The sequence below is a fragment of the Camelus dromedarius genome, chromosome 36 (genome assembly GCF_036321535.1).
Source record: "Camelus dromedarius isolate mCamDro1 chromosome 36, mCamDro1.pat, whole genome shotgun sequence".
Classification (NCBI taxonomy): Eukaryota; Metazoa; Chordata; class Mammalia; order Artiodactyla; family Camelidae; genus Camelus; species Camelus dromedarius.
The window spans coordinates 5,719,903-5,744,615 of NC_087471.1; the positions used below are offsets into that span (position 1 = coordinate 5,719,903).

General features: G+C 51.9%; 2 protein-coding genes across 2 annotated transcripts in view; one reads left to right on the plus strand and one right to left on the minus strand.

Moving 5' to 3' along the window:
- Positions 1 to 4,631, minus strand: part of PEBP4 (phosphatidylethanolamine binding protein 4) — a 228,230-nt gene extending 223,599 nt beyond the window's left edge. The window contains exons 1-2 of the mRNA XM_031442216.2: positions 4,524 to 4,631; positions 3,996 to 4,152 (exon numbers count right to left, since the gene is read on the minus strand). Of these exons, the coding sequence (XP_031298076.1) occupies positions 3,996 to 4,073 (78 nt within the window). The 5' untranslated portion in view covers positions 4,074 to 4,152; positions 4,524 to 4,631. The remainder of the gene's footprint in view (positions 1 to 3,995; positions 4,153 to 4,523) is intronic.
- Positions 4,632 to 4,677: 46 nt separating this feature from the next.
- RHOBTB2 (Rho related BTB domain containing 2) overlaps positions 4,678 to 24,713 on the plus strand; it is a 29,632-nt gene continuing 9,596 nt past the window's right edge. The window contains exons 1-7 of the mRNA XM_031442215.2: positions 4,678 to 4,810; positions 10,945 to 11,032; positions 19,385 to 19,586; positions 20,228 to 20,331; positions 20,861 to 21,046; positions 21,707 to 22,728; positions 23,044 to 23,162. Coding sequence (XP_031298075.1) covers positions 4,771 to 4,810; positions 10,945 to 11,032; positions 19,385 to 19,586; positions 20,228 to 20,331; positions 20,861 to 21,046; positions 21,707 to 22,728; positions 23,044 to 23,162 — 1,761 coding nt within the window. The 5' untranslated portion in view covers positions 4,678 to 4,770. The remainder of the gene's footprint in view (positions 4,811 to 10,944; positions 11,033 to 19,384; positions 19,587 to 20,227; positions 20,332 to 20,860; positions 21,047 to 21,706; positions 22,729 to 23,043; positions 23,163 to 24,713) is intronic.

The window sequence follows — 24,713 nt, forward strand, 5'->3', positions numbered from 1 at the left end:
CCCAGTCTCTTGGCTTTTCCACCTGCCAGGGGAGAACTCTGCTCCACTCGCTCCCTCCAGCCGTTCACTGCTTCCTCCTTTGGCTGGCTCTCTTATTCTCAAGCCTTTCTGATCTACCAAGGCAGAACTACCTAGCAAATCAGACTTCAGATTTTGGGCAAATTCCAACCCATTGTTAGTCTTTCTTGTGAGTTGTGAGGCACCTTCTGGTCTCAGTTTAGAAATAGTGGGAACATGGTTGATTAGTTTTGCCTGCCACATGCCTGAGTGGGAATATAGGTAAGATGTAGCATGTTTGCACAAATGTGGACACTATTTTTATACCAAACCAGTGAAATAGAGTTCAAATAGTTTTGCTAAAAAGGACTGAAAGTCTGAGGTTAAGAGTTTGGCCATAGTAAAGCATGAGTAAAATGTGGGGGAAAAATACTTGGTTTTGGTGATGACGATCATAACTTATGTTTTTATTTTCTACCTTAAAAAAAGTTTTTGGTGGCGATATGACTTATTTATTATTTAAATAACTGATTGCATGTACTTTGGATGGTTCTATTAAACATTCAAGAGTGCAATTTGTTTTTCTGGAATTTGAGGGGGCCCATTTCAAATTGCATTGGGTTGCTGAGGGTTGCCCCACAATATGTTTATTCCAGGGGATGCACATGAGTCTCTTCCTGACCAAGGATATGGCTGGAAAGTGTTTGTACTGGTGGGAGTGATGGCCATGATCTGGAATCTTCTTGTCAGTGAAGAACTCTGCTTCTGAATAACCAGTTGGAATGTTGGGAGGTACATCAAATACTTTCAAAGTAGTGCGAACACACACTATTTCTCCTTTATTTATTTTCTACTTTCTAAATGTTCTACTATGAACCTGTATAATCAGAAAAAATAAGATATAAAAAGAATATAATGCTATGTACCTAGTGTCATACTGTGTGTTTTTTTCTATAGCTATATCTATTGGTGGTGAAAGTTTTAGTGGTTTTTAATTTTTCATATTTCCCAAGTTTTCTGCAATTATTAATATGTATTAAGGAGCATTGGTTAATTGTAGAACCAGGGAAATATTTTTAAAGATACAATACTTTTTTTTCTTAGCAAAACAAGCAAAAAAAAAACCCAGTTGATAAAAATGAATTACAGATGGAGATCTAATCAGAAAAGGAAGCTTAACATGTTTGAGAAAGAAATACAGAAATATAGAAAGCTATATTTACTACCTTAGGATAGGGATGGGTTCCTTAATCAAGACATAACATATTAGCCGCGAAAGAAAACTTGATTAACTTCATTCAACTGTGATGTAATTGAGAATTCATGTTCAGCAAAAGCCAACATAAAGAGAGTCATAGATCAAGCCACACTCCTGGAGAAAATATTTGTCACACATACAGCTGAAAAAGTTAGAAATATTTTTCTATATTAAAATATATCATATTTCATAATATATAATTTTTTCATGTAATTCAAAATATTAGTTTCAGAATATATAAATAATCCATACCAATCACTGATGATTAGAAAATGATGGTGTCCAAAAAATGGGCAAAGGACATGAATGGGCACCTCATAGAAGAAGAAACGCAAATGTACCAAAACATATGAAGATAACCACTCCACCTTGTTAGTACTCAGAGAAACACAGGCTATTCCACTGAGATACCATCATATACAGAACTGGAGGGCCAAAGTTTAAGTTCGAAAAGGCAAGTGGAGGGGGGAGGGTATAGCTCAGTGGTGGAGCATGTGCTTAGCATGCGTGAGGTCCTGGGTTCAATCCCCAGTATGTCCTCTAAAAATAAATAAGTAAATAAATAATGAGAAACCTAGTTACCTCCCCCCAACCAAAAAACAAATAAAAACTTAAAAAAATAAAAAGGCAAGTGGAAATGAGAACGTGGGGCATCAAGAACTCTACATTGCTGGGGTTACAGCCACTGGAGAAAACACTTGGGTGTGATTTGTCAAGTTCAGCATGAGCATACAGTAAAAGCCAGCAATTCCAATTCTAGGTATCTATCCAATGAGAGATGCTTGAATGTGTGCCCCTGAAGACAAGTGCAAGAATATTCAAAGAAGCAAGTTTTCATAGTAGCAAAACCCTGGACAGCAGAATAACATGCTGGAAATGACAGTTCAGGAAGAATGAAGGAACCCAGCTACACACATCAGTGTGGCTGTACCTTAGTTAAGCAAAGCTGAGAAAAACACGAGTCCAACAAGATGAGGTACATGCAGTGTAACACCACATCTCAAAGCTTCCAAACAAGCAAATCTGGACAGTGCATGATTAAGGGATGCCCACACAATAGGATATACAAAATTTTAAATCATCAAGGAAATGACAAATACAAAATTCGAGTTAGAAGTTGCTCTGTTGGAGGTGGGAGGTGGGAATGGGGAAGCCACACATTTGTAGCTTCGACCATATAGTGTATTGGTTGCGTTACACTTTTTAAATTGAGAAAGGGATTCACAATTGTTTGGGCCCTTACTATGTTTTAGAATTTGGACACATGTAATATTTTAATATACTATGTATTACGTTATTTTAAATTGTCAACAGCTACAGAGGTGGAACACCTTAGCTATGAACTCAGTGTTGACTGAGCATTTCAAACTCTTAAACCTATCTGGTCATAATGTATTGTTGTCTCATTAAACGTGCTTCGAATCTGAAAAAAAAAATTCCTGATTGTAATCTTTGGTGTGTGGCTGGAGGCACAGACCCATTCCCGTATACCCACTCTTTACTGTTGGGCCAACTGATGTCCTTCAGAGTCTGATGACCCCCATTCCTAGGCTGTCAGATGTCTGCCTGTGATCCCTCAGCAGATAAAGTACATTCTTTACTAGGCATGTTTGCCCTAACAAACTAATAGTCCTAGGTAATCATCTCACAATAGCTCAGGTTGGCTTGTTTCAGCCCACCTTAGCAGAGGCAAACCCCACCACTCATATGGACCCTAAAACTCTTACCTCATCTACAACCAATCAGAGCCTTGCACATAAGCTGATCAGGCACCTTGTGGCTCTACCTGATAAAAGACCCCAATAACTGGCCCTCAGTGCTCACACAGTCACCCCTCGCCTGTGTGGCCCACTGTTGTCTATGACAGTGTACCCCTAATAAACTCTTTTCTATTCTTATACTTAATCTCTAGTAAATTCTTTTACCAAACCCACACCTCGTGATGTCACCAACCGGCCATAATGTTGTGTCACACATTTACTCCTCTACATCTTCCCAAATGAAGGTGGTCCCCCAAGGGCAGCTGAGAGGGAGAGGGTGGGATGAATGCCGACATCACGCTTCTCTAATGCTCCCTACAGACCTACTCTTCCAGAGAGTAGGGTACCGGCTGGACCTCCGGGCATCCTCTTCAGATAACCAGGTGAGGGTTTGTTTCCTGAGTACACTGAGGAACTCCCCTGGCCCTGCATCCCAGGGGTCAGCCTATTGGACTGACAGTCCTTTACTTCTCCACAGAACTGCTGGAAGAGACAGGGTAGGACTCTGAGCCCTGGAATCCTGGGCAGCTAGGGGAGATAGGGGGTCAGGGGCAGTCTGGTGAGGGGATGGGAAAAGCAATTGCCTTCTGGAAGAGTGGAAGTAAGGGAGATGCACAAAGCAGAGGGGCCACTGCAAGCTATTGCTGCACACACCGGAGACCCTCGGGAGGTGAGTGCCGTCAGGACCATGGGGATCCTCTCCATTTTCCCCGATGAAATACTTAATGGGAAGAAGTTGGGGTGATGGCAGACCTGGAAATGAATCCAGGCCTTCAATGCCCAGCCCAATGCACTGTCATGACAACCTTCCCTTTTACTCTCCACAGTCCCAGCCACGGCCAGCCCCTCACATAACATTCAAAATGGGGAAGTAACAAAGTTCGAGCTGCTGGGAGTGATACAGAAGCGCCCTCAAGCGAGTAACCAGGCTGTTGTCCCTAGCATTTAAAGTTAGGCGTTATCTAACCATTAAGACTCACAAAATGTTCAGCTGAGATCCAGAAATCCACTCCAAGAAGCACAGGGGTCAGGCTAGGTTCTGATGGTCTCTGCATCATCTTCTTGAGTTTCCTGGCTGGCCAGCCGGGTGTGTCTGACCACTACAAGCAAACAGCTTTCCTGCTGTTTGTTTTCCACCTGTGCAGGTGAGCAGAAGCAGAAAGGAAGCCTTCCTGTCCAGCAGCACTGCCTCCCACCCCAACACCTCCCACCTGGTTTCTCCAGCCTGGCTGGCCCCTCCACAACTCTATAGAGCCTTTAGCTCAGGGAGCCAAAATTAAAAATTAATCACCGGTGGGGTGAAAACAACAGCGCTGTTCCTTGGCTCTGGGCCAGTCTCCCAGGATATGCGTCAGAAAAAGCCAGTGAGTGAAATTCCAAAGCCTGATTCACATGAGTCACCAGGGAGGAGGAGAGACCAGGATAGAAGTCAGAATGAGAGCCTGAGGGCAGACCAAAGCAGGGCCCTGGGGGGTCAGGGGCTGGGCAGAGGCACGGGGAATGCTCACCTGCCCATAGGTGGGATAAGGGACTGCTGCCCAGGTAGCTTATCTCTGAGCTCAGCAGGACCCTGGATGGGGTGGGAACTGACCACGAGGCCTGCCTACTGGTTCCACCCCTGGATACAGTAACCATGTTCCTCACCTGGCTCCCCATAGGCTAGCTTTTGGATCCCAGCCCTTAAAATCCCTGTGGTTGTTTCCTCACGCATTCCCTCCCACTGACCCGGCCCAGGACACTGCTTCTGGACAGGGAATGGTGACAAGCCAGCCAGGCCCCAGAGGAGAGGCAGCAGGTAAGTCCACCACTCATGTCCCACCTGTCCCGAGGCCACCTGGGCCCTTCCTCTGTGCCTGGAGAAGAGAGAGGAGCTCCGCCCGAGCCCTGGCTGGTCCTCACCTGGTTACTCCCAGCACTCAGTAAAATGTGCAGTTCTCAGAATGATTTCTGGGATGGAGGGAGGCGTGAAGGCAAGACGAGGGGCAAGGGGTTAGGAATCAGATGTCTTCCTTATCAAGGTGCAGTAGCCCCCTGGACTGTGGCCCAGCAACCCGAGGGAGCCAGTCTCTGGGCAGGAAGTGGGGAGAGTGTCTACAGGTGCCAGCGCCAGCGGCTGGACTGGATCCCACTCTCTCCTTGTGAACCTAGCCAGGAGGGAAGGGGAGACCCCAACAGCCCATTTCATCCTTATCAATCAGAGTAGCCAATGGCCAGGATGGAGCACACTGCCAGCCTGAGATGCTGGGCTACCGCGGCCCTCCTGCGCACTCTGTCTTCTGCGCCTCCCCAACCTGAAGGGCCGCTGCCGATGCCAGAGATGCCTCTGCTCTGCCAGCTACCCTGAGTCTAGCCTTTCCTTCCCACCTGGGCCCTGTGGGGCCCCTTAATGGTCCCTCCCCACTCCAGGAGCGCCCAGATTTTTCAGGCAGTAGGATCCATTTCCCCCAAAAGAAACTGACCCTACTTTTTCACATCTCCTACCCACCTGCCATCCACCCAATTTGATTCCTTTTACTAGTCACACTGGGCCAAAAATTCTCAGCCTTGCTCTAGGGATTCCTTCCAGGGCAGCAGAGATCCTAAGCCAGTCTGCTGTCACTTCCTTGCAAAGGAACAGCTGAGGGGCTTTTTCGTTTTAGGGACCAGGCTGAGACCAAAGCTTCTTGGCACCCCAGGGTGCGTGTCCCTGATGGGCTGGGATAACTCAGCAAATGGCTGAGGCTCCCAGGTGGGCAGCCATGGGCCTTGGCGACGGTGGAGGTGAGCACAGCTTAATTGGAAGGGGCTGTGTGAAGTCACTGTTTAAGGGTACAGCGGATCATGTTTACAGTTAACCCAGGCCTCAGGCTCTAAGTTGCAGTAATTTTAGGTCTTTTTGTTACCAGACCTCTAGGCCTCTGGGGCATATTTCCTTATCTCCAGCTGCTAAAACCTGTCAGTTCCTGTGCTGGAGATTACACACATATACATATACCTATATGCATGCAAATACAGGGTTATAGGAAGATAGATGGATATATCCCATCAGCTGAGTTAAAAGCTCCTGTTTTGAGGCATGAAAACATTTCCACATTCTTGACTGCCTATGGGGCAAGCTGGAGGTAAGTATGGGCTGGAAGAGGACTTTGAAGCAAGTTTCAGCTAGTCCATTCCTGCTTCTCAGCTTTCTGCTTCCCTAAAAACATCAAATGATAACATCACACAGTCAGGATTTCAAAACTGGGGGGCATCCTTCCACAGACCCATGTAGTCTCACACAGGGGGAAACGGAAACCTGGAGATGGAAGAACCAGTGGTGCAGGGGCCACCGCTTGGCCTGGCTACAAACTCCCCGGGTGACTTTTCTGAGCTGGGCCTCCGTTTTCTCATCTGTAAGAGAAAGAGAGTTGTTTTAAAGTGAATTAACATGTTAACGCTCTAAAATCAGGGCATGAGGTTGGAAAGGGCTCAGGGGCTGTGCCGTCAGAGATGCTCTGAGCCACCTGCCAGAGGGGAGTCCTCACTCCGTGCTGGCCTCTTTGCAGCCCTGACAAGTCACATCACTTCTTGAAGCTTCAATCTCCTCATCTGCCAAGTGGGGATGATAATAGTACCTCCTTACAGGATTGTTTTGAAGTTTAAAGAAAGTAGTACATGTAGCCCAATACTGGACATGTAATAAACTCTCAATTAATAATAATAATAATGTAATCATTAATTATATATTATTATTATTTATTAAACTTAAGCTCCTTGATGGTATCATTGTTATTTTATAATCCTCACAATCTCTATCAGTGTCTAGTAGTAGCAGGTGCTTGACATGCACGTGATAATTGGAAGAAAGGCTAAATGAACAAATGAGCAAACGAGTCTCATTTTTCCCAGAGGCCCAGGACAGGGGATGTGACTTGAGTTGCATGGACAGGCCCCATGCCTTCAGCCTGGGCAGGGCTGTTAGTGGTCCACGCTACCTCTGTCTGCAACATGGCCACCGCAGGGGCCCCGGGGAGGCAGAGGATTGTCAGGGCTCTGACTGGTGCCTCCCAATACCAGGGCTCCCCGGTCCTCAGTTCTGCATGTATAAAATGGTGGTTGGGGAGGTTGGAACCCTAGGTCTGCTGAAGTCACTCTGCCGCCCAGGGCGTCCCCGTCAGGATGTGGAGATGGCGATGCAAGGGTCTCCTCTCGGGGTTGCCTCCAGCTCTAGGATTCCACCCACAACTCAGGCTCTCTGAGAGCTTTCAGTGGGCATCCCCTAGGAGGAAGAAAGGTAGGTAGACCAGGCGTGAACTTCCCAGAGTACGTGGTAAGCCCCGGACTACCAGACTAAGTTGAGGCGTGGGCTCAGTGGCCTTTGAAGTGCCCTGGACTGTGGTTCCAAGGGGCCACGTAGCAGCACCCCCCTGTGCCTGCCACTCTGCCCCGTGGCCTGTGCCAAAGGCTGTCTAATGGGCTAACTTGTTCTCTGGGAAGCTTCCAACTCTGAGCACCCTCTTTTACCCTCTATGTGCCCACATTAGCCCCACTGCAGCCTGGTCTGCCTCCCTTCTCTCCTCCTCACTCTACGTCTTGCCCTGGGGGTCCAGTAAGCTGGGAATGACCACACCCTGCAGAGCAATGCTCTGGCTGGGACAGGTCACACTGGACACTCCACGCTGCCCTTCCCCCTTCTCTGCCATTGAGCCCCTTCTCAACCACCACCCTGCATGGGGGTGCAGCTTCCTGGGGTAGATGGCTGCTAACTCTGGTTGGTTGGAGCCTGAGAGAGGGCTTTCGGGTCCAGAGAAGACCAGAGAAAATGCAGCTGCCCAGCTGGTCTGTTATCACTGTCACCACTTCAGGAACCTTCTAGCCAGCATTCCCTGGCCACCTGCTCCAGAACCATCCAGGGTTGACTAATGGCCATTAGGGGTCCTGTCTCTGCACTGGCTGGCTGCCCTCCTCCTCTTTGACCAAGCCAGAGCCACATGTGTATATTTTTATAAAAATCTCTGCCAGGAGGTGGGGGAAGGAGAGGAGAGGATAGGGAGAAGAGGGGAAAGGAGAGGAAGAGGGAAAGAAGCAGAAAAGGGGTCTGTAAAGGTGGATGGAGTGGGTCTTTGACAGATCCCAGACTTTGTGGGGACACAGAGCTCTGGGGACCTCAGGGGATTCTCTTCCTCTGGTTACAAAAAGGCCAGGCCAGAGTTGATCTTCCAGATCAACACTTGATTTCACTGAGAGTCCCAAGGGCACAGGAACTGGGCTCCAGCCTCCACTCCAATGCCTTTCACACTTTCTGTTTCTTGTGTTGTTGGAGTCCAAGCACCAAGAAGGTGCCATGGCCAGGGGCAAAGGATGTGGAGTGGCTCCACAGGGAACTCAGGGCGCAGGGGAAGACCAGGTCCCTTCCTGGATTGCCCTGCACTACCCTTAACCTGAGTCAAGAGCAGCTCCAACCTTAAACACATGTCTGGCTGCTGACATGCAGCAAAGCCAAGGGGAGGGTCCAAGTTCAGGCTAGGCTGACCTTGACAAGAACACTGAGCCTTCTTAGTGTTTACTAAACAAACCCTGTCCTTCTGAGTAGGGCAGCCAAATTTAACCCAGCCTCATCACTATGTGATTATGTTTCTAAGATGCTCTGTTCTGAGCCATGCAGTCCTTTATCTGGAAGCAGTAAATAATAACACACTCTCACAGTGGACTACTTCTGAGGGACAGCAGAAAACTTTCCTATCCCCAGCATCAAGTATTATCCCCGTGAGCTCTACCGAGGAAGAAAATTGGGTCAGAAGAGAGGCGACTGGGGGCTTCTGGACACACACTTCCCCTGCCCTCTCTCCCAGCCTCCTCCCTTCCCCAAACACTACAGCCACATGGAAACCCACGGGGAACAGTTGGGGCTTTTTATAATCTTTATTTGTTAACAGTTCAGGCTATTTTTTTTTTTCATGCTGTAAGAGATGCCAATGCCTTATGAAAAGTTGTGAAAAAAACAAGTCTATTTTGGGGAGATCAGCCTCCTCAGAGCGTCTCACTTGCAGCTCTGCAGGCTCCAGGAATGGGTCTGCCCTCTCTCAGAAGTTCTGCAGCTTGCCTCAAGTACAGGGTCTTGGGCCTGGATGCACTAGCTAGGGGGTGCATTTTACCCCCCTCTTATAACTTTTCTGCCTGAAAAACAGGGCGGAAGTAACACCATCTAGCTTCCGGCTGGCCTGGTGGTGGCTTCCCGTGCGCTGTCCTGAGAAATGAACATCCCAGGAAACTCGAGGTGGATCACACCTTTTCCCCGTGGCATTCCTGGTGGTGGTACTTACAACTCTTTAAAGATGTCAACCAACAAGTCTCGAGTTTCTCTATCGAACGATGAGCTGTTTCAGAGCTACAACGTCTGTTTCATGGAGGCCTCAGCCAGCTGTGGCTGCCTGGGGAGCAGAGTCAGGGAAGAGGGGCTTGGGTGGGTGGGCAGAGGGTTTTGCACGTTCAGAACTCTGCCAGCAAGGGCTGGCTGTAGCCTGGCCAAACCAGACTGGGAGTGGATTCTTCAGTTCCTGCCTGGAGCAGCCCTGCCAGCCCCACAGTGTGGCTGCAGGAAGGCTGCGAGGGCTGGCTGGGCTTGGAGGATCCCAAGCAGAATTCACTGTCTCGCCTGGTTTGTTCACTTCCTCAGGACCTCCCGGGCACCAGGGCCAAGGTGGGCCGGGGATTCTCCAGCCCTGGTAGGTCAGACTATCAGACTTCTGCCCTTCATGCTCGCCCCAGCCCTCCGTGCTGTCTGCTCTCCATAGAAAGCCCAGGGGGCACAGGCACACAAGGGACTGGTCCTCCTTTCCAGCATAGGTCTGTGATGCGGAGCCGGCGGAAGTGGAGGAAGAATTCGAGGGATCACACAACCTCTAATCTCAGCCCTGGAAGAGGTCATGAGAAGATCTAGCTATCCCCTGTCTTTGAGCAAGGAATACTGTTATCCCCAAGGGGAGACTAGAGAGATGAAGAGCTTTGCCCAAAGGCACACAGCCAGTTCCTGGTGGAGGGGCGCCTAGAACTGAGATCAACACCAACTAGTGCCAAGGCTCCTCTTCTGTTTTGGTTTCTTTTCACTCCACACTCTTGGGGCTGTCCACATCTCTGCCCTCACCGGGCTTGGGTGGCCTCCTCTTCCCTTGGCTTCCTTCTGCCTTGTCACCCTCCCTGGGATGCCCTTCCATTACCCTTTAATGACACAGTGCCAACTGCTTCCAGGGGTACACAGCTGGCTTCTCCAAGTGCTTCCTTGATCATTTCCTAGCTCTCCTGTAGCTCTAGAAGTTTCTTTGACCTTATAAGGAAGCTGAAAGTCAGGAGGATGGCAGAATGAGATTCTCTCTCTGCCTCTTACCGTGTCTAACCCTTCCTCCATCCCTTTCAGAAAGCTCAGCCTTCATGGCCACCAGCTGATATTTTACTGAGTCCCAGTTTGGGTCAGGAACTGCTCCAATGAAAAGGACAGCCAATAAAATACAGGCCTTCACGCTGGGAACTCAGATGTCAGTGCTGGAATGATCCCCACAGGTCACCTGACCCAACCCTTGTACATGAGAAAGCTGAGGCCCAGAGAGGTCTTGGAATTGTCCAATGTCACACAGCTGCATAAGGACAGAATCCAGGCCTACTGATGGACATTGGATTGCTCTTTGCAAATTACCAAACCAGTTCAGAATGTGCAGATGCCCACAGCAGGGGATGGCCCATGACCCCAGTTTTTGCCTCTCATGTAGCCCCTTGACTTCCTGGATTGGCCTCTGTCTTGGACTCTGGGCTGAGTTTCTCAGCCCACTGGGCCTTGACAACAGAAGCCATGTTCTTCCCCTGAGTAGGACCTCCCATTGGGGCTGATTGACCTGGTGGTGCCTCTTTGGGCTACTCTCAGTGTACTCATTCCTTCTACTCTCTTCTCCTGCCCTGCCCCTACTCCCTTCTGTCCAGCCCAACCAGGAGACTGGAGAGAACATAGAGCAATGGCAACCCGAAGAAAAGGCCAGTACACCCTGTGGAAGTCCTCTCTGGACAGCATGTGAGTAGCCATTGGGTGATGTCAACTCCCTCCCTAACAAGTTCCCCAAGCACTGATTCATCCATCAAGGATTTGAGTGCCTCCTGAGGGTCTGTTGCCAGGCACTAAATCAGCACAAAGAGTACTCTTTTGAATAAGCATAGTCCTTTCCCTAAAGAGTTCTCAGTATTGTAAGGGACAGAGACCCAGTGATACAGCAGTGTGACTGGTATTATTAGGGGAGTGTAGAGGAAGGGCAGGGAGCCTAGATTTTGTAGGGGATGATCATGGAAGGCTTCCTGGAGGAAGTGACATTCAGGCTGAAATTTGAAGGATGATTACGCATTATCCAAGTGAAGAAAGTGGGAAGAGGAAGGCTGTTCAGCCTGAGGGAACCGCTTGAGCAAAGGCCCAGAAGAGTCCTGTCTCCTCATGAAGACCTGGAGGTAACCCCTGAGCCCTGGGCCAGGAGGCTGAGAGACTCCAGGCCTCTAGACTTGGCTCCTTCACCCTGAGGTGAAGCCTCTGCTTTTGCTCTTGTGCAGGGCCCCAGACTCTGCCCACTGCTGGGGTGAGAGTCACCCCATGTTATAAGCCCTGTGGAGTGGGCTTCACAGAGGCTTGAGTGTTCCAGGCGAGAGGTGAAGAGAAGAGAGGATAACAGCCTGCAAATAGTTGAGAGGATGAAGCCCCCTGCGAAGCAAATAGAATATGCTTGGAGGTTGGAGGCAGGTGCAGTGGGAGGGGTCTGCCTAGCCTGGGCCATCCTGGGGAGCGACCTTCAGAGCCACAGGGAGAGGCAGGCATGGTAGCACTGGCTGAGAGCCTACTGCATGGGCACCTTCCTGAGAACCAGATGGAGAGTTCTCTCCCCAGACCCAGCCTCCAGTTCATGGGCTTCAGGAAAGCGGCAGTGCCTAATATCCTGGAGGAGGGTGGTTATGGGGATAGATGAAGGGGGTGCCTTCTGGGGACAAGTTCAAGGGGTTTATGTCACTGGGGAGGAGGAGTCACAAGGGGGCTGTGGTGAGGGATGAGGTGTTGAGGGAGGTGGGAAACTGAAATGGAACCTACCTCCAGGTTGCAAGGAACCCCTCAGTCTGCAGCCCAGCACTGTCTTCCCAGGGTGAGAAAGACAGGCCGAGGCGGGGCTTTGCTGGGGCCACCAGCAGAGAGGCAGAGCAGACACCCAGCCAGCCAGTCATGTAGGGGAATCAACAGCCTGTTCTGAAGTGCTCCAAAGAAACACACAGTGGTTCCAAGCTGCAGGATCTGGGCAGAGGCGGCTGGTGTGTGTGTGTGTGTGTGTGCGTGCGTGCGTGCGTGCGTGCGTGCGTGCGTGTGTGTGTGTCTTTGTAATAGAAGAAAGGAGGAGGCAGAGAGAGAAACAGGCCAGGAGCTTTTCTGGAAAAACTTCCCACCTAGGCCTGGCTTGAGAAATATAGTCGACACTTGAACAACAAGGGCTTGAACTGTGCAAGTCCACTTACAGGCATATTTTTCCCCCAATATATATGTATACAGTTGGTGCTCTGTATCCACAGGTTTCTGCATCTGCATGGAAATTGGAGACTAGAGAGTACCAACTGTACTCATTGTACTTTGCCATTTTATATAAGGAACTTGAACATCTGAGGATTTTGTTATACTCAGAGGCTCCCGAAACCAATCCCCAGCAGGTACCAAGGAATGACTGTAATCTGAAGCAAGGGAAATGGACTCCCCAGGGCTGGGGTGGGAGGGGTGCAAGGTGGGGAGTGAGGAGGCTGCCTGTGCCATGAGACCCTGCTGGGAGTTGGGGCCTGGGACAGGGCTGCCACCGCCTCCTCAGTTGCTGGTGAGGGACCCAGACTCAGAGAACAGACATTTTCCAGGATTCTGGCATTGGAGGGCTGGACAAAGATGAAACAAACCTGGTAGCCAGATCCTTGGCCAGGGAGCCAAGATCTTGAGGCTGTCTTGAGTAGCTGGGAGGGGTGAATTGAAGGCTAGGGTTAGATGGGAAGAAGGCCTGGCATTAGCCACAACAGGGGCAGAGGCTGAGGGCTGGAGGTTGCTAGTAATCTGCCTGAAGAGTTGAGAATTTTCAGTTGCCCTGATGAGGAGAAAAGGCTGGGATCTGGTGCCTCTTTATCCAAAGAGGGAGAGGGCATTAGCTCCACAGCTGCAGACCCCATAGCCCCATGACTTTCGATAGAGGTCACTTCTGTTTTCCTGCTCTGTGCTGCACTGGGGCTGTGCCTGCTGCCGGGATGTGTGAAACATGAAGCCAATAGGCTGGCACTCTGGAGTAGGTGGAGGGACTTGGGTGTCAGACGTCCTGGGCCCTCGTGGCACCCATGCAGAGATCTCATGCTGTGCCCTTCTTTGATGCAGTGACCTCTGATGCACAGAGGATGGGGTAAGGCTGTTCAACACCAAACATGTGGGAACTGCACACCAATACAGGGTTTAGTTTCCTTCCTAAGCATGTATTCAAACCAACCCTCTTGTTTTATGAAGAGTGAGTCCTAGCCAGCAGTGTGAAGTAGCACCCTCGATCATCCTTAATCTCTTCTCCAACTTTAGGTAGATTCAGAAGGAAGTAGGGGAAGCATCCTCACCAATAGTGCACTTACTGAACATGGACAGCACCAGAAAACACAAATACCTTGGGCAACTCCCAATTACATGCATTCATAGATGGCAAGTATGCTTCAGGCAATACAAAACTCGTTTTTTACTTGGTTTTGTATTTTGGCAATTACATGTTGCATGAACTAGCATTAAAGTGGATTTGCATTCTCAAAGCACAAGTTGGAGGTGTGACAAAGCGGGTGAAGTGGGAGGCATGTCAGTCTAGGCTTTAAAAATTGTCCAGCGGTAACTGACAAGATGGACAAAACCAGACTGAGCTGACTACTGTAATTACTAGCAGTCAAGATCGTCATAATCAAACCAGTTTTGAACATGGAAACTTCCTTTGGCAACCACTCATATGACAGACGTCAATTCCTGTAACCTCTATTTTTATAGAATTTTGAGACAGAGAGCCCAAAGGTGCCTTAGGTAATGTCTCTGGGATTAGTGTCTTCGTGGCATTTCTTTCAGGGGTGGGAAGATACTGGTGACCTCCAGGTGGCAATAGGATGGATGTGGGATGGAAGTTGAGACTGCTGGAGCAGAGGGCCCGGGGAGAAGGCCTAGATGGGAAACAGGTACAGGTGGTACAGGGACCCACACTGAAACTCATTAAAGGCCATGGAAATCGGAGGCATAGGCTGTAGCTGCGGGGGTGCTGGTGGAGGCGAGTCCCTCAGATGCCAGGAAAACGCCCATGCCGGCAGAGGAAACGCTGTCTTCCTTTTCCCATGGGCAAGTGGTGGAGGCCTGGGTCTAAGGGACATGGAAAAAATATAGAGTTCCCCTTCCTTAATTCGCATCCTTTCCAGGGCTGACTAGGATGCTCTTAGAGTTCTTTCTCAGCCTCTCGGAAGAAAGGGGAAAACCCCGCGTAAGTCCAGTGAGGTTTTGAGCCTAGTCAGATATACGGAAGCGGACGAGACCCTCTAAGCCGCGTCCCTCCAAGCCGCGTCTCTCCAAGAGGGGGAGAGGAGAAGGCAGGGAGCAAGAAGCGCAGCGGGGCGGGGCCTCCAAGGCGCCCAATCACCTTCTTTCCCCGCCCCTTCTCCGCCCCCCCGAACCCTCTCCACCAACTGAGCGCCGCGGTGGGCGGTGTCTGTCACGGCAGCAGCTTTGGGTGCGATTTTTACCCCCCTTTCCCTCCCTCCTTTCTTTTTTTTCTCTTTCCTTTTTTGTGAATGAAAAAAGGAGGTCGCGAGCGGTCCCCGGGACTGCAGTTTAAGGCGTCTTCGCGGCCGCGCCTTCGGAGCCGGCCCCGGCGCGTAGCAGCGGCGGCCTCGCCCCTCTCGCCCACTCCTGAGCGCCGCCTCCAGCTTCCGCAGCCAGAGGACCGGCGGCGGCGGCGCGGCCCAGCACCCCGAGGTTGGAGCGGCCGCCCGCTGCCCAGCTCCGGCGCGCCTCCATGACATTGGGCGCCGCGGGCGCGGGGAGATGCTGATCCGGAAGAGGCAATGGCTGCAGTGCCGCGCGCGCGGCCGCTCCCGGCCCGCCGTCCGGCCTGGGCTGCTCTGTCAGAGTTTCTGATCTAACGTGACCGGGCCCGGAACCTGAGCAGCAGCGGCGGCGGCGGCGGCGGCGGCGGCGGCGGCGGCGGCAGCAGCGGTAGCAGCGGCAGCGCCGGCGGCATCGTCCTAACTTGCACGCGCGGAGTGACCCCAGACATTTCACTAAAATGAGCGTGCTTAGCAGGAAGAGATGGGTTCCTTACACTAGAAATTACCCCGTCACATGTAGCGGTGTAAGTAAATGATTAATTTCTATTATGGCCGGATTACAAGTAGCCTCTGGAAACGCGCCGCTTCCCCCCTCCTGCGTCCTCCAAGGCCCTGTCTGCGCCCCCCCCCCCCCACCGACTTCCCCTGGGCTTCCTCTCCCTGGGCTACAGTTTCGGCTGCTGGGGTCCTAGGGGACTGCGAACTAACCTTTTCTGGGTTTTTCTAGGGAAAGGAAGATGACTTGATTGCCGTGGTGTGTCGTGGCCTTCCCCCTTTCCCACTGAAAATTTAAAAATTTTTATTCTGTGTGTGTGCAGAGCAGCGTGTTCGGAAAAAAAAAAAAGGTCTAGAATGGTGGAAATGTTTCCTTTAAAAACCAATGGAATGTGGGTGTTTTTCTAGCCGTTCTGGAGATGTTTCTTTCAACCCAACTCCATTGCAGTCTGTGTATCCGACTTCTGGCAAACTACTGGGAGAAATCCTTAGGGTTGTTTATTGATGTTTGAGAAGATTTATTTTGTGTTCAGGCTTGCGTTTTTTGTTAGTATGACCATTCAAGACCCCTTTGGGCCTTGCTGTCCATTGGATCTATTGGGGGATTCATCTCTCCACCTTCTCCCATGTTACAATGTCAGCAACCCCCAGTGGGAGCCTTCTTTAATTGGAATGCCACCCTCTCTGCTCTTCTGTTCCTGATTCTCCCTTCCTTTCCATCCTCCTTGATTTTTACCTTCATTTTCACGATATTCCTCCCTTTCGTATTTTGTAACATGCAGGATGTGGGATATTGGTTGCTAGGAGACAAGGCAGGCTCCCTGGGAGATTCTGTCGTTTCCTTGACAACCAGACTAGGGCAGCTACAGATGAACAAGCCTCCTATCAGCTGTGGGAGGGAAAAGGGGGCTTTTCTGGGCTCTGCAAAGAGTGTCTGTAGGGGTGTGGGGGTGGGACTGGGAGCTGGTGAGGGTTGTAGTTAATCTGAGCACACCTTTCGTTTTGGCCTGGCCTGAGTACAAAGAGCTGGGAGAGCAGTGGGCAGGAGATGGCAGGGACTGTGGGATGGGGTGGGAAGGGAGCATCTAGGTGATTCTGGGATCACTGAGGGAGACGAGTGGCCTAAGGGTCATGATAGCCCAGGCAGGGTGTCAAGGAAGCCATAGTGGAGGGAGGTTTGTCAGGAGGCTCAGGAAGAGTCGGGATGAGGCAATTGTGTGGAAAAGTCTAGAGTCATTGAAGGAGAGAGTGCCAGAAGGAAAGGGAAGTTGAGAAGCTCGTTGGGTTGTACCACCATATATCAGCGATGATACAGTAAAGTAGCGATATTCTAGAGCAAAAATTACATTACTGTTGGCAATGGCATGCTATCTCCTGTACAGGGTCCCTGTTTAAGACAGGCCTGACTGGACAGAGTTCTGCTGCCTTAATTGGGCCAGTCTGTATCTTAAAGAGAGATATAATTACACATATAGATATGTAATCTAGCATTATATAATACCACATTACGTAAGAAGGCAGATACCTCCTTTCAGCCCAGGCTCTCTTGGCACAAATTCAACCAAGATTCAGCAGACTTTCTTTCAAAGCCCTCATACCCATTTTCCAGAAGGACAGACTGCTGCCCAGAGAGGTGAAGTGATTTGTCCTTTCTGTGATACGACAATGAAGTTTGCCAGTCAGGGAGCTGGGACAGGGGTGGAGTGGGTGAGAATGATAAAAATCAGGAGGAAGTCGAAGGACAAGCAGGGAAAGGCCACGGAGGCAGCTGAGGAGTGGATGGGGAGAGGCTCTTCAGCCAGAGTAGTACCCAACAGGTTTGCTGTCTGAGCTCACGGCGCAGTGTCACTCTCCTGCTTGTTGGCTGGCTGTCCCCTACTTAACCCCAGAGGTGGATAACGTGTGAGTGAATTTTTGAATCGTAAACTCGCTGATCTTGGACCAGCATTGCTCTGATGGGGTTTTGACATCGTCGTCGCCATTCCAGATGCTCCTGGAGCTAAGAACTGATGTCCCTCCTCCGGGCCTCCTCACCTGCCCCCCACCCACATGCCGCTAAGATCTAAATTTGAGAAAGAGGTGCTCTTGGCTAGTAGGTTTTTATCTTTCTCCTACAGCCGTATGTGTTTGGGGGATTCTATCTGTTTTGTTCTTCATGATAAAACAGAAACCACAATCCAGAAGATTCCCCTCAGCACCTACTCATCCTCCCAGCTGCCTGACTTAAAACCGGGAACTGTCAACATGGGGTTCCCGGTCCTCAGCTCAGAAGAGAGAGCAGGGAGGGTGGTTAGAATAACAGTTGCTTGCTGGGGAGGGCGAGGAGGGCTGCAAGAGGGAGAAGGAATGAGGCAGACGATTCCCCTGGAAACTGGGGAGGGACCTGCATGGGAGACCCTTTGTTGTTTGAGGTCCTGATCCTGTAAAGTTCCAAGAAGGAGGAGGTGCTCGTCTCATTGAAAAGTCCTTGCTGTACTTTTTGCTTAGGTGGCTGAGATGCTTCCACTCGCGCAAATCCCAGTTGCCATCGTTACTTGGATATTTCAGGTCTGCATTCCTGCATGCTGGCATCCAGTTACAGCCTGGCAGGAGCAGAGCTGCTCTGTTGCTGCTGGTGGCCTGGCTCTTGGGCTGGATGGCTCAGCAGTGAGGGCGCCTGGGTGGCCTCCAGGACTCCTGAGCTTAGCCTTCCTTGGCCTAGGAAGGATTTCTCCAAATTGCTCCAGCCCCCAGCTGGAGCACAGGGAACATGAGCACAGGCAGGCCAATGACCCCAGCTTCCTAATAACGCCTGCCCTGCATCTACCTTTACCCTCTCTCCTTGTTCCTTCCAGGAGGGTGGATGCCAGCTGGGAGGCTGCCAGCAAAAGCCCCTTCAAGTCAAGCCCCCCCCCCCGTGACAGCTTTTTAAGCACTGACGTGACATTTTGACAACAGAAGGGCCTTCTGTTTGTCACTTTGAGCCATCCGTCTGTGGGTGGACAAGCCACTTCCTCTCTACTTAACACAGAAGGAAACTGAGGCAAGCATTTGCCCAGAAATTCAGGCCCAAATTTCTGACTGTCTGCTTCCCATCACCCATGCAGCCAATGTAGCGAGCGTCTTGCTGGGAGTGTTGGTGTCTGGGGGCTTCCAGCCTGAAAATCCTCCTCCCCAGGAAGGAGAAGTGTGGAAGGGAGTGTATCTCACTTTCCCTGAAAGCAGATGCAGGATGCTTGGAGGGCAGGCCTGGGCAGGGAATGGGAAGGCCCACTGGCCATGGGGTATATCGTCCCAGGCCCGTAGTTACACCCCCCCCCATCTCAAAACTGGGCCTGCTGAGTGAGCCACATAGGTAACAAGACAGACCCAGGGGAAGAGAGGAGAGGCCTGTGGGCTGCTCTGGAGTATCCAGAAGCCTTCCCAGCCCAGTGAGCCAGGGAGGAAAAACTGGCATCTCCATAAGGTGGGGCTGGGGGCTGGGATGGCAAGGTAGCCACAGGCAGGCCGGGGCTTGGAGATGCTCCACCAGAGAGGGATAGAAGAGAGGTGGAGCCCGGGAGACCTGCACCCAGCTCTGACAAGTCCATTACATTTTCAAGTGGCCCTGCCCTCAGGCGTGCTGGGAAGGGGTGGGGATCTTGGCCCCGACTCTGCTTGTCTCAGCTGTTTGTTATTCTGCTGGCTGGAGCAGGAGGGCGGATGATGAGTGAGCTTCCCAGGCAGACTTTTCTCTTCCTGGGAGAGCGGGGACCGACCCTAGGCAGACTCTGCCCCAGGACCTCTCCCAGGCTTCCCCCAGCCAGAGGCCCCATCGGAGAATGGTGGCTACAGGAGGGAGAGCAGCGGTTCACCCGGTGGAGCTCCGCCTCTCAGCCTGAAGGGGCTCCTGTCTCCTTGGGCCTCTGCAGAGCTCTTGCCCAGAACGCTGCCCGGTCCCTTCTCTTCCTCTCCACTCCCATGCTGGGAGAGAGGGCAGCCCCAGCTGAGGAGCGCTGCTGGCCCCAGCCCTCGGGGGGCTGGCGTGCAAAGCCATCTTGACCGCTCCTCTCCTCTCCCTCAGGTCCCAATTAATGGATTCTGATATGGATTATGAAAGGCCAAACGTAGAGACCATCAAGTGCGTGGTGGTGGGGGACAACGCCGTGGGCAAGACCCGGCTCATCTGCGCCCGGGCCTGCAATGCCACCCTCACCCAGTACCAGCTGCTTGCCACCCACGTGCCCACAGTTTGGGCCATCGACCAGTATCGGGTGTGCCAGGAGGTAAGGCTTCAAGGCCACTTGGCTGGGGGTCCACGCTGTGCATGGCAATTGCCCAGAGCCATGTCTCCAAATGGAAGCCCCCTAGGAGTGGGGTGGGGACAGCCGAACAGTGCCGAGCCCCTGGCGAGAAGTCTGAGGGCAGCCCACCCCAGGGAGGGTCCTGGACCATTTGTGTTTTTCATGGCTGAGTTGGTGCCTGGGGCCCAGCATCTTGTGTAATCACAGCCCCTAGTTATGGGAGCCCTGAAAGGGGGAGAGGGGCAGGGTGCTTAGGAGAGATGAGAGCTGGCAGGGAGAAAGAAATTCCCAGCTCATAAGACCAAAGGATCGGAGGCTTGTAAATGTCCGATTTGCAGGTCAAGCTGGGAACAAGGGCAGGCTCCCTGAGAGATAACACTCTGCCTCTTAGAGCCTCTTCCCTCCTGGCAGCTTGGAGGCCGCCCTTGTTAGTGACTCTGCAGAGACGGCACCCAGAGGAAAGTGTTGTAGGGCACACAGAGGGCGGCACTGGCCACCCCTCCACCCCTCCATGCTGCAGGACCCTCAGGAATGAGCTATGAGCTGGCACCACCCTGAGCCAACACGCAGGGCCCCCAAGACCTGTTGCCCTGGATTCCCGCCCCCCTCCCTGCCCTTCACAGGTGCTGGAACGTTCCCGAGACGTCGTAGACGATGTCAGCGTGTCCCTCCGCCTCTGGGACACCTTTGGAGACCACCACAAAGACCGTCGCTTTGCTTATGGGAGGTAGGGAAGGCCCCGGCCGCCTGCAGGGAGCCAAGTGGATGGGTTTCTCCCGTATCCCAAGGACTGAAGCAACTCTGAAATTGAACCTGGGAGGAAGGAGGGGGAAAACAGCGCTGGCTGACCCTCGTGGGGGAGGCCGCCCTGGCAGTGCAGGGAGCCGGCTTCGCCAGCAGGAGGCGTGGTTTGAGTCCTATCCTGTTATCCAGTAGCTTTGGGACTTTGAGCAATTAGGAGAGCTGCTCTGAGATTATTTTTCTCAGCTGTGAGATGGAAAAAATGGTCATTTCTAACTCGCAATATAGCCATGAAGTCAAAACAAGAGTCTTTGAAAGTTCTAAAATGCCAAATTAGAGGTACGGTTATTATAGTTATCATATGCTTTGTGTAAGATCATGTGAGCAGATACGTATGACAGATGTGGGATTGCAGCGTAGGAGGTGTGGGTGGGTGTGTGTGTTCTCCCTCCTCCCAGGAGCAGGTAACCTACCACTAGCTTTCTCTGCCCATAACCTCACTCTCCCACTCCCAGATCCGATGTGGTGGTTCTGTGCTTCTCCATTGCCAACCCCAACTCCCTCCACCATGTCAAGACCATGTGGTACCCAGAAATCAAGCACTTCTGCCCCCGAGCACCTGTCATCTTGGTGGGCTGCCAGCTGGACCTGCGCTACGCCGACCTGGAGGCTGTCAATAGGGCCAGGAGACCCTTGGCTAGGTAGGGGGTGCTGGGGCCTAGGGAGGGGAAGGTGGCAGGCAGGGGGTCAGGGTGCATCTCCCTGGCTCCCTGCTCAGCCCTGAGGGAATCCACTGAGCCTCATGTCTTTCCCTCCATTTGAAGTAAGTTTGTGTAGGGAGGGAGCCAGCATGAGTACTCATTCTTTCATTCACTCATCCATCCATCCATCCATCCATCCGTTACACACTGAGTGGGCAATACTGGGCTACGCATCATGAGGAGAGGAGGAGAAGAGGAAGTAGTTTTTGCATGAAAGGGGCTAATCATCTTGCTGGGAGATGAAGTCAATAGGTGAACATATTAAAAAAAACCAATGCGGAACATTGCATGCTAATTGCCAGAGAGGTAGGTAGTGCTACCACTGCTCTGAGCTGGGGAGATCACCGGGGTTTGACATGGATATGGAAGACTTCTTGGAAGAAGGGATTGGAAATGGGCCTTGAAGGACTGGTAGGATTTGGCCAGACTGAGGAGAAAGGGCAGAGACTCAGTGGACATGAGCAGGGCAGGAATGGGGCTAGGGTGTCAGATCCTGAGCAGAGACGCTCCAGCATGTGATGAACAGGCAGGCCCTGGAGAGCTGCCGCTCCCTTCCCACTCCCCCAACATGAATTTGGTTTCCTTTCTTGAACCCACCAGGCCCATCAAGCCCAATGAGATCCTGCCTCCAGAGAAGGGTCGGGAGGTGGCCAAGGAGCTGGGCATCCCCTACTACGAGACCAGCGTGGTGGCCCAGTTCGGCATCAAGGACGTCTTTGACAACGCCATCCGGGCAGCACTCATCTCCCGCCGGCACCTGCAGTTCTGGAAGTCCCACCTCCGCAATGTGCAGAGGCCTCTGCTGCAGGCGCCCTTCCTGCCCCCCAAGCCACCTCCCCCCATCATCGTGGTGCCCGACCCCCCCTCCAGCAGCGAGGAGTGCCCCGCCCACCTCCTGGAGGATCCGCTGTGTGCGGATGTCATCCTGGTGCTGCAGGAGCGGGTGCGCATCTTCGCCCACAAGATCTACCTCTCCACCTCCTCCTCCAAGTTCTACGACCTGTTCCTCATGGACCTGAGTGAGGGGGAGCTAGGGGGCCCCTCAGGGCCAGGGGGCCCCCGCCTGGAGGACCACCGGGGTCACCCTGATCAACACCACCACCATCACCACCACCACCACCACGGCCGGGACTTCCTGCTCCGGGCAGCCAGCTTTGATGTGTGTGAGAGCGTGGAGGAGGGTGGGGGCTCTGGTCCCGCTGGGCTCCGGGCCTCAACCAGCGATGGGATCTTACGGGGCAATGGGACAGGGTACTTGCCTGGGAGGGGTCGAGTGCTGTCTTCCTGGAGCCGAGCTTTTGTGAGCATCCAGGAAGAGATGGCAGAAGATCCACTGACTTACAAATCCCGGCTGATGGTGGTGGTAAAAATGGACAACTCCATCCAGCCGGGGCCCTTCCGGGCTGTTCTCAAGTACCTGTACACAGGGGAGCTGGACGAGAATGAGCGGGACCTCATGCACATTGCCCACATCGCTGAGCTGCTCGAGGTCTTTGATCTGCGCATGATGGTGGCCAACATTCTCAACAATGAGGCCTTCATGAACCAGGAGATCACCAAGGCCTTCCACGTCCGCCGGACCAACCGGGTTAAGGAGTGCTTGGCAAAAGGCACCTTCTCAGGTATGGAATGTGCTTAGGAGTTAATGTCCAGAAGGCAGGGATGTTCCCTCCAGGAGCCGTCTGAGGAGTCCGGTTGGTCCAGTTAGCATTCTGAGTCATCTCAGCTGCTGATGTCCTGGAGATACAGTTCTGCTCCTGAAGCCTAGTGGCCCTGGCCTGAGATCGTGGTCATGTAGCACTCATGGTCCCGTAGCACTCCACAGCTGTGGCTTCAGGAAGAAGCAGGTTGTCTGGGCATAGTGTTGACCCTCAGTGTTGGTTGTCCCATATTCATTCACTGCATCCTCACGTGATGCCTCTTCTCTACCCGGACAGATGTGACCTTCATCCTGGATGATGGCACCATCAGCGCCCACAAGCCCCTGTTGATTTCCAGCTGTGACTGGATGGCTGCCATGTTTGGGGGGCCATTCGTGGAGAGTTCCACCAGGGAGGTAAGGCTAGGTTAGGAACGGCTGGGAAGGAGAGAGACTTACTCTCCTTTCTGTCTGTGGCATCTGTCAGTTAATTCTTCGGCCTTGACTAGGTGTAATCCACCAAGTGATGGGCCCAAGAGAAGCTTATGAGATAGATCGTTCACATAGGCAAGGACTTTACAATATACAAGGATAGGGAATTATGGTAACGTCTTAACTGTATAGTTTAGAAAGCACTTTTGATATGTTATATCATCTCACACCTGACTCTTATATGTAGCGTAGCCTTCCCACTTTATACATAAGAAAAATGGGGCCCTGAGAAGTGGATTCATGCAAAGCCGTGTAAGTAGGAAGGAGAGGGTAGGACTTGAACTCAAGGCATCTGATTTCTTGGCTTTTTCCCTGACACATGTGAAGCAACTAGAAAAAAATTCCGTGAGTCCCCAACTGAATCAATCTGTTTTTACAATGTAGGTTTTATTGTTATTGAGGTATGGGGAAGCCAACAAATCAGGAAGAAATTGCCATTGAAAAGATAGATTGTTATACTCAGAGCTCTCAGTGGGAGGGGCCACACGGGGAAGCAGCAGGGTGGGTCAGGAGTCAGAGGGAGCGAGGGGAACTGTGGGCAAAGCCTTTAGTATCTTCCATGGGAAGGAACAGGCAGGGCAGGGTCATCAGGTTTAGGGTTGGCTAGTTTGAATAATGTCAGCAGGCTCTGAGGCACAGGGGCTGTCCTGAGTCACCTGGTACCTGGCCCTAGGTGACCAGGGCAGGGGGAGAGTGGCCTAGAGTGGGAGAGCCTGATAAAGGAGGTAGTTGGGGGCATGGGCTCTGGACTGGTTGGTTTACATAGGAAAGGCATGTTCTCAGGTAGTCTTTTACTGTCTCTAGGAAATGGCTAGCCCTGGGAGGGGCAGTCCCTCAAGGGTCAGCAAGTCCCCAAATTTCAAATCATCAGAACACAGAAACTAAAAAGAGATGCTTCATACAATCACCTTTCCCTCTAAGCGGGGCCGCTCCAACTCCCCGTTCTCGCTGATACCGCCGCTTTCTTGGGCACTGAGACTGGAAACACAGAATTGGAAGGGGCCCGTCAGTGTGCCCTTGGAAATAGTCTCTTAAGTCTGTTCTCTCCTGTCCATTCTCCCAGCCAAGCCGAGTAGCCCAGGCCATGGCCCCTGGTATTCTCCATCTTCCCTGAACTCCTAGCATTAACTGTCCATCACTCAGCTTTACAGCTAATTAACAAGGTTCTGTTTTGTGCAACTGCTTAAAGTCCTGAGGATCCACATCCAGTTTTCCCAGCTGGTCTGCGGTTCCTTTGGAGTGTGGGGACTAGGTCTTTGACTTCTGCCAGGTACCCCTGGCATGGGTCCCTTAGTCAGTGCTCAGCAAACACTTGAATGAAAAGCTAAGATTATGCAGCACAGTGTCCTGTGACACAGAGTAGGAATTGCCTGAGATTTCTGGGAAGCAAGGCCTTACGGGAGGCTACGCAGAAGGGGTGAGATTGGAGCTGTCTCTGCTCCTTGAAGCGTTGAATGGGCTTGGGATGTGTGCAGA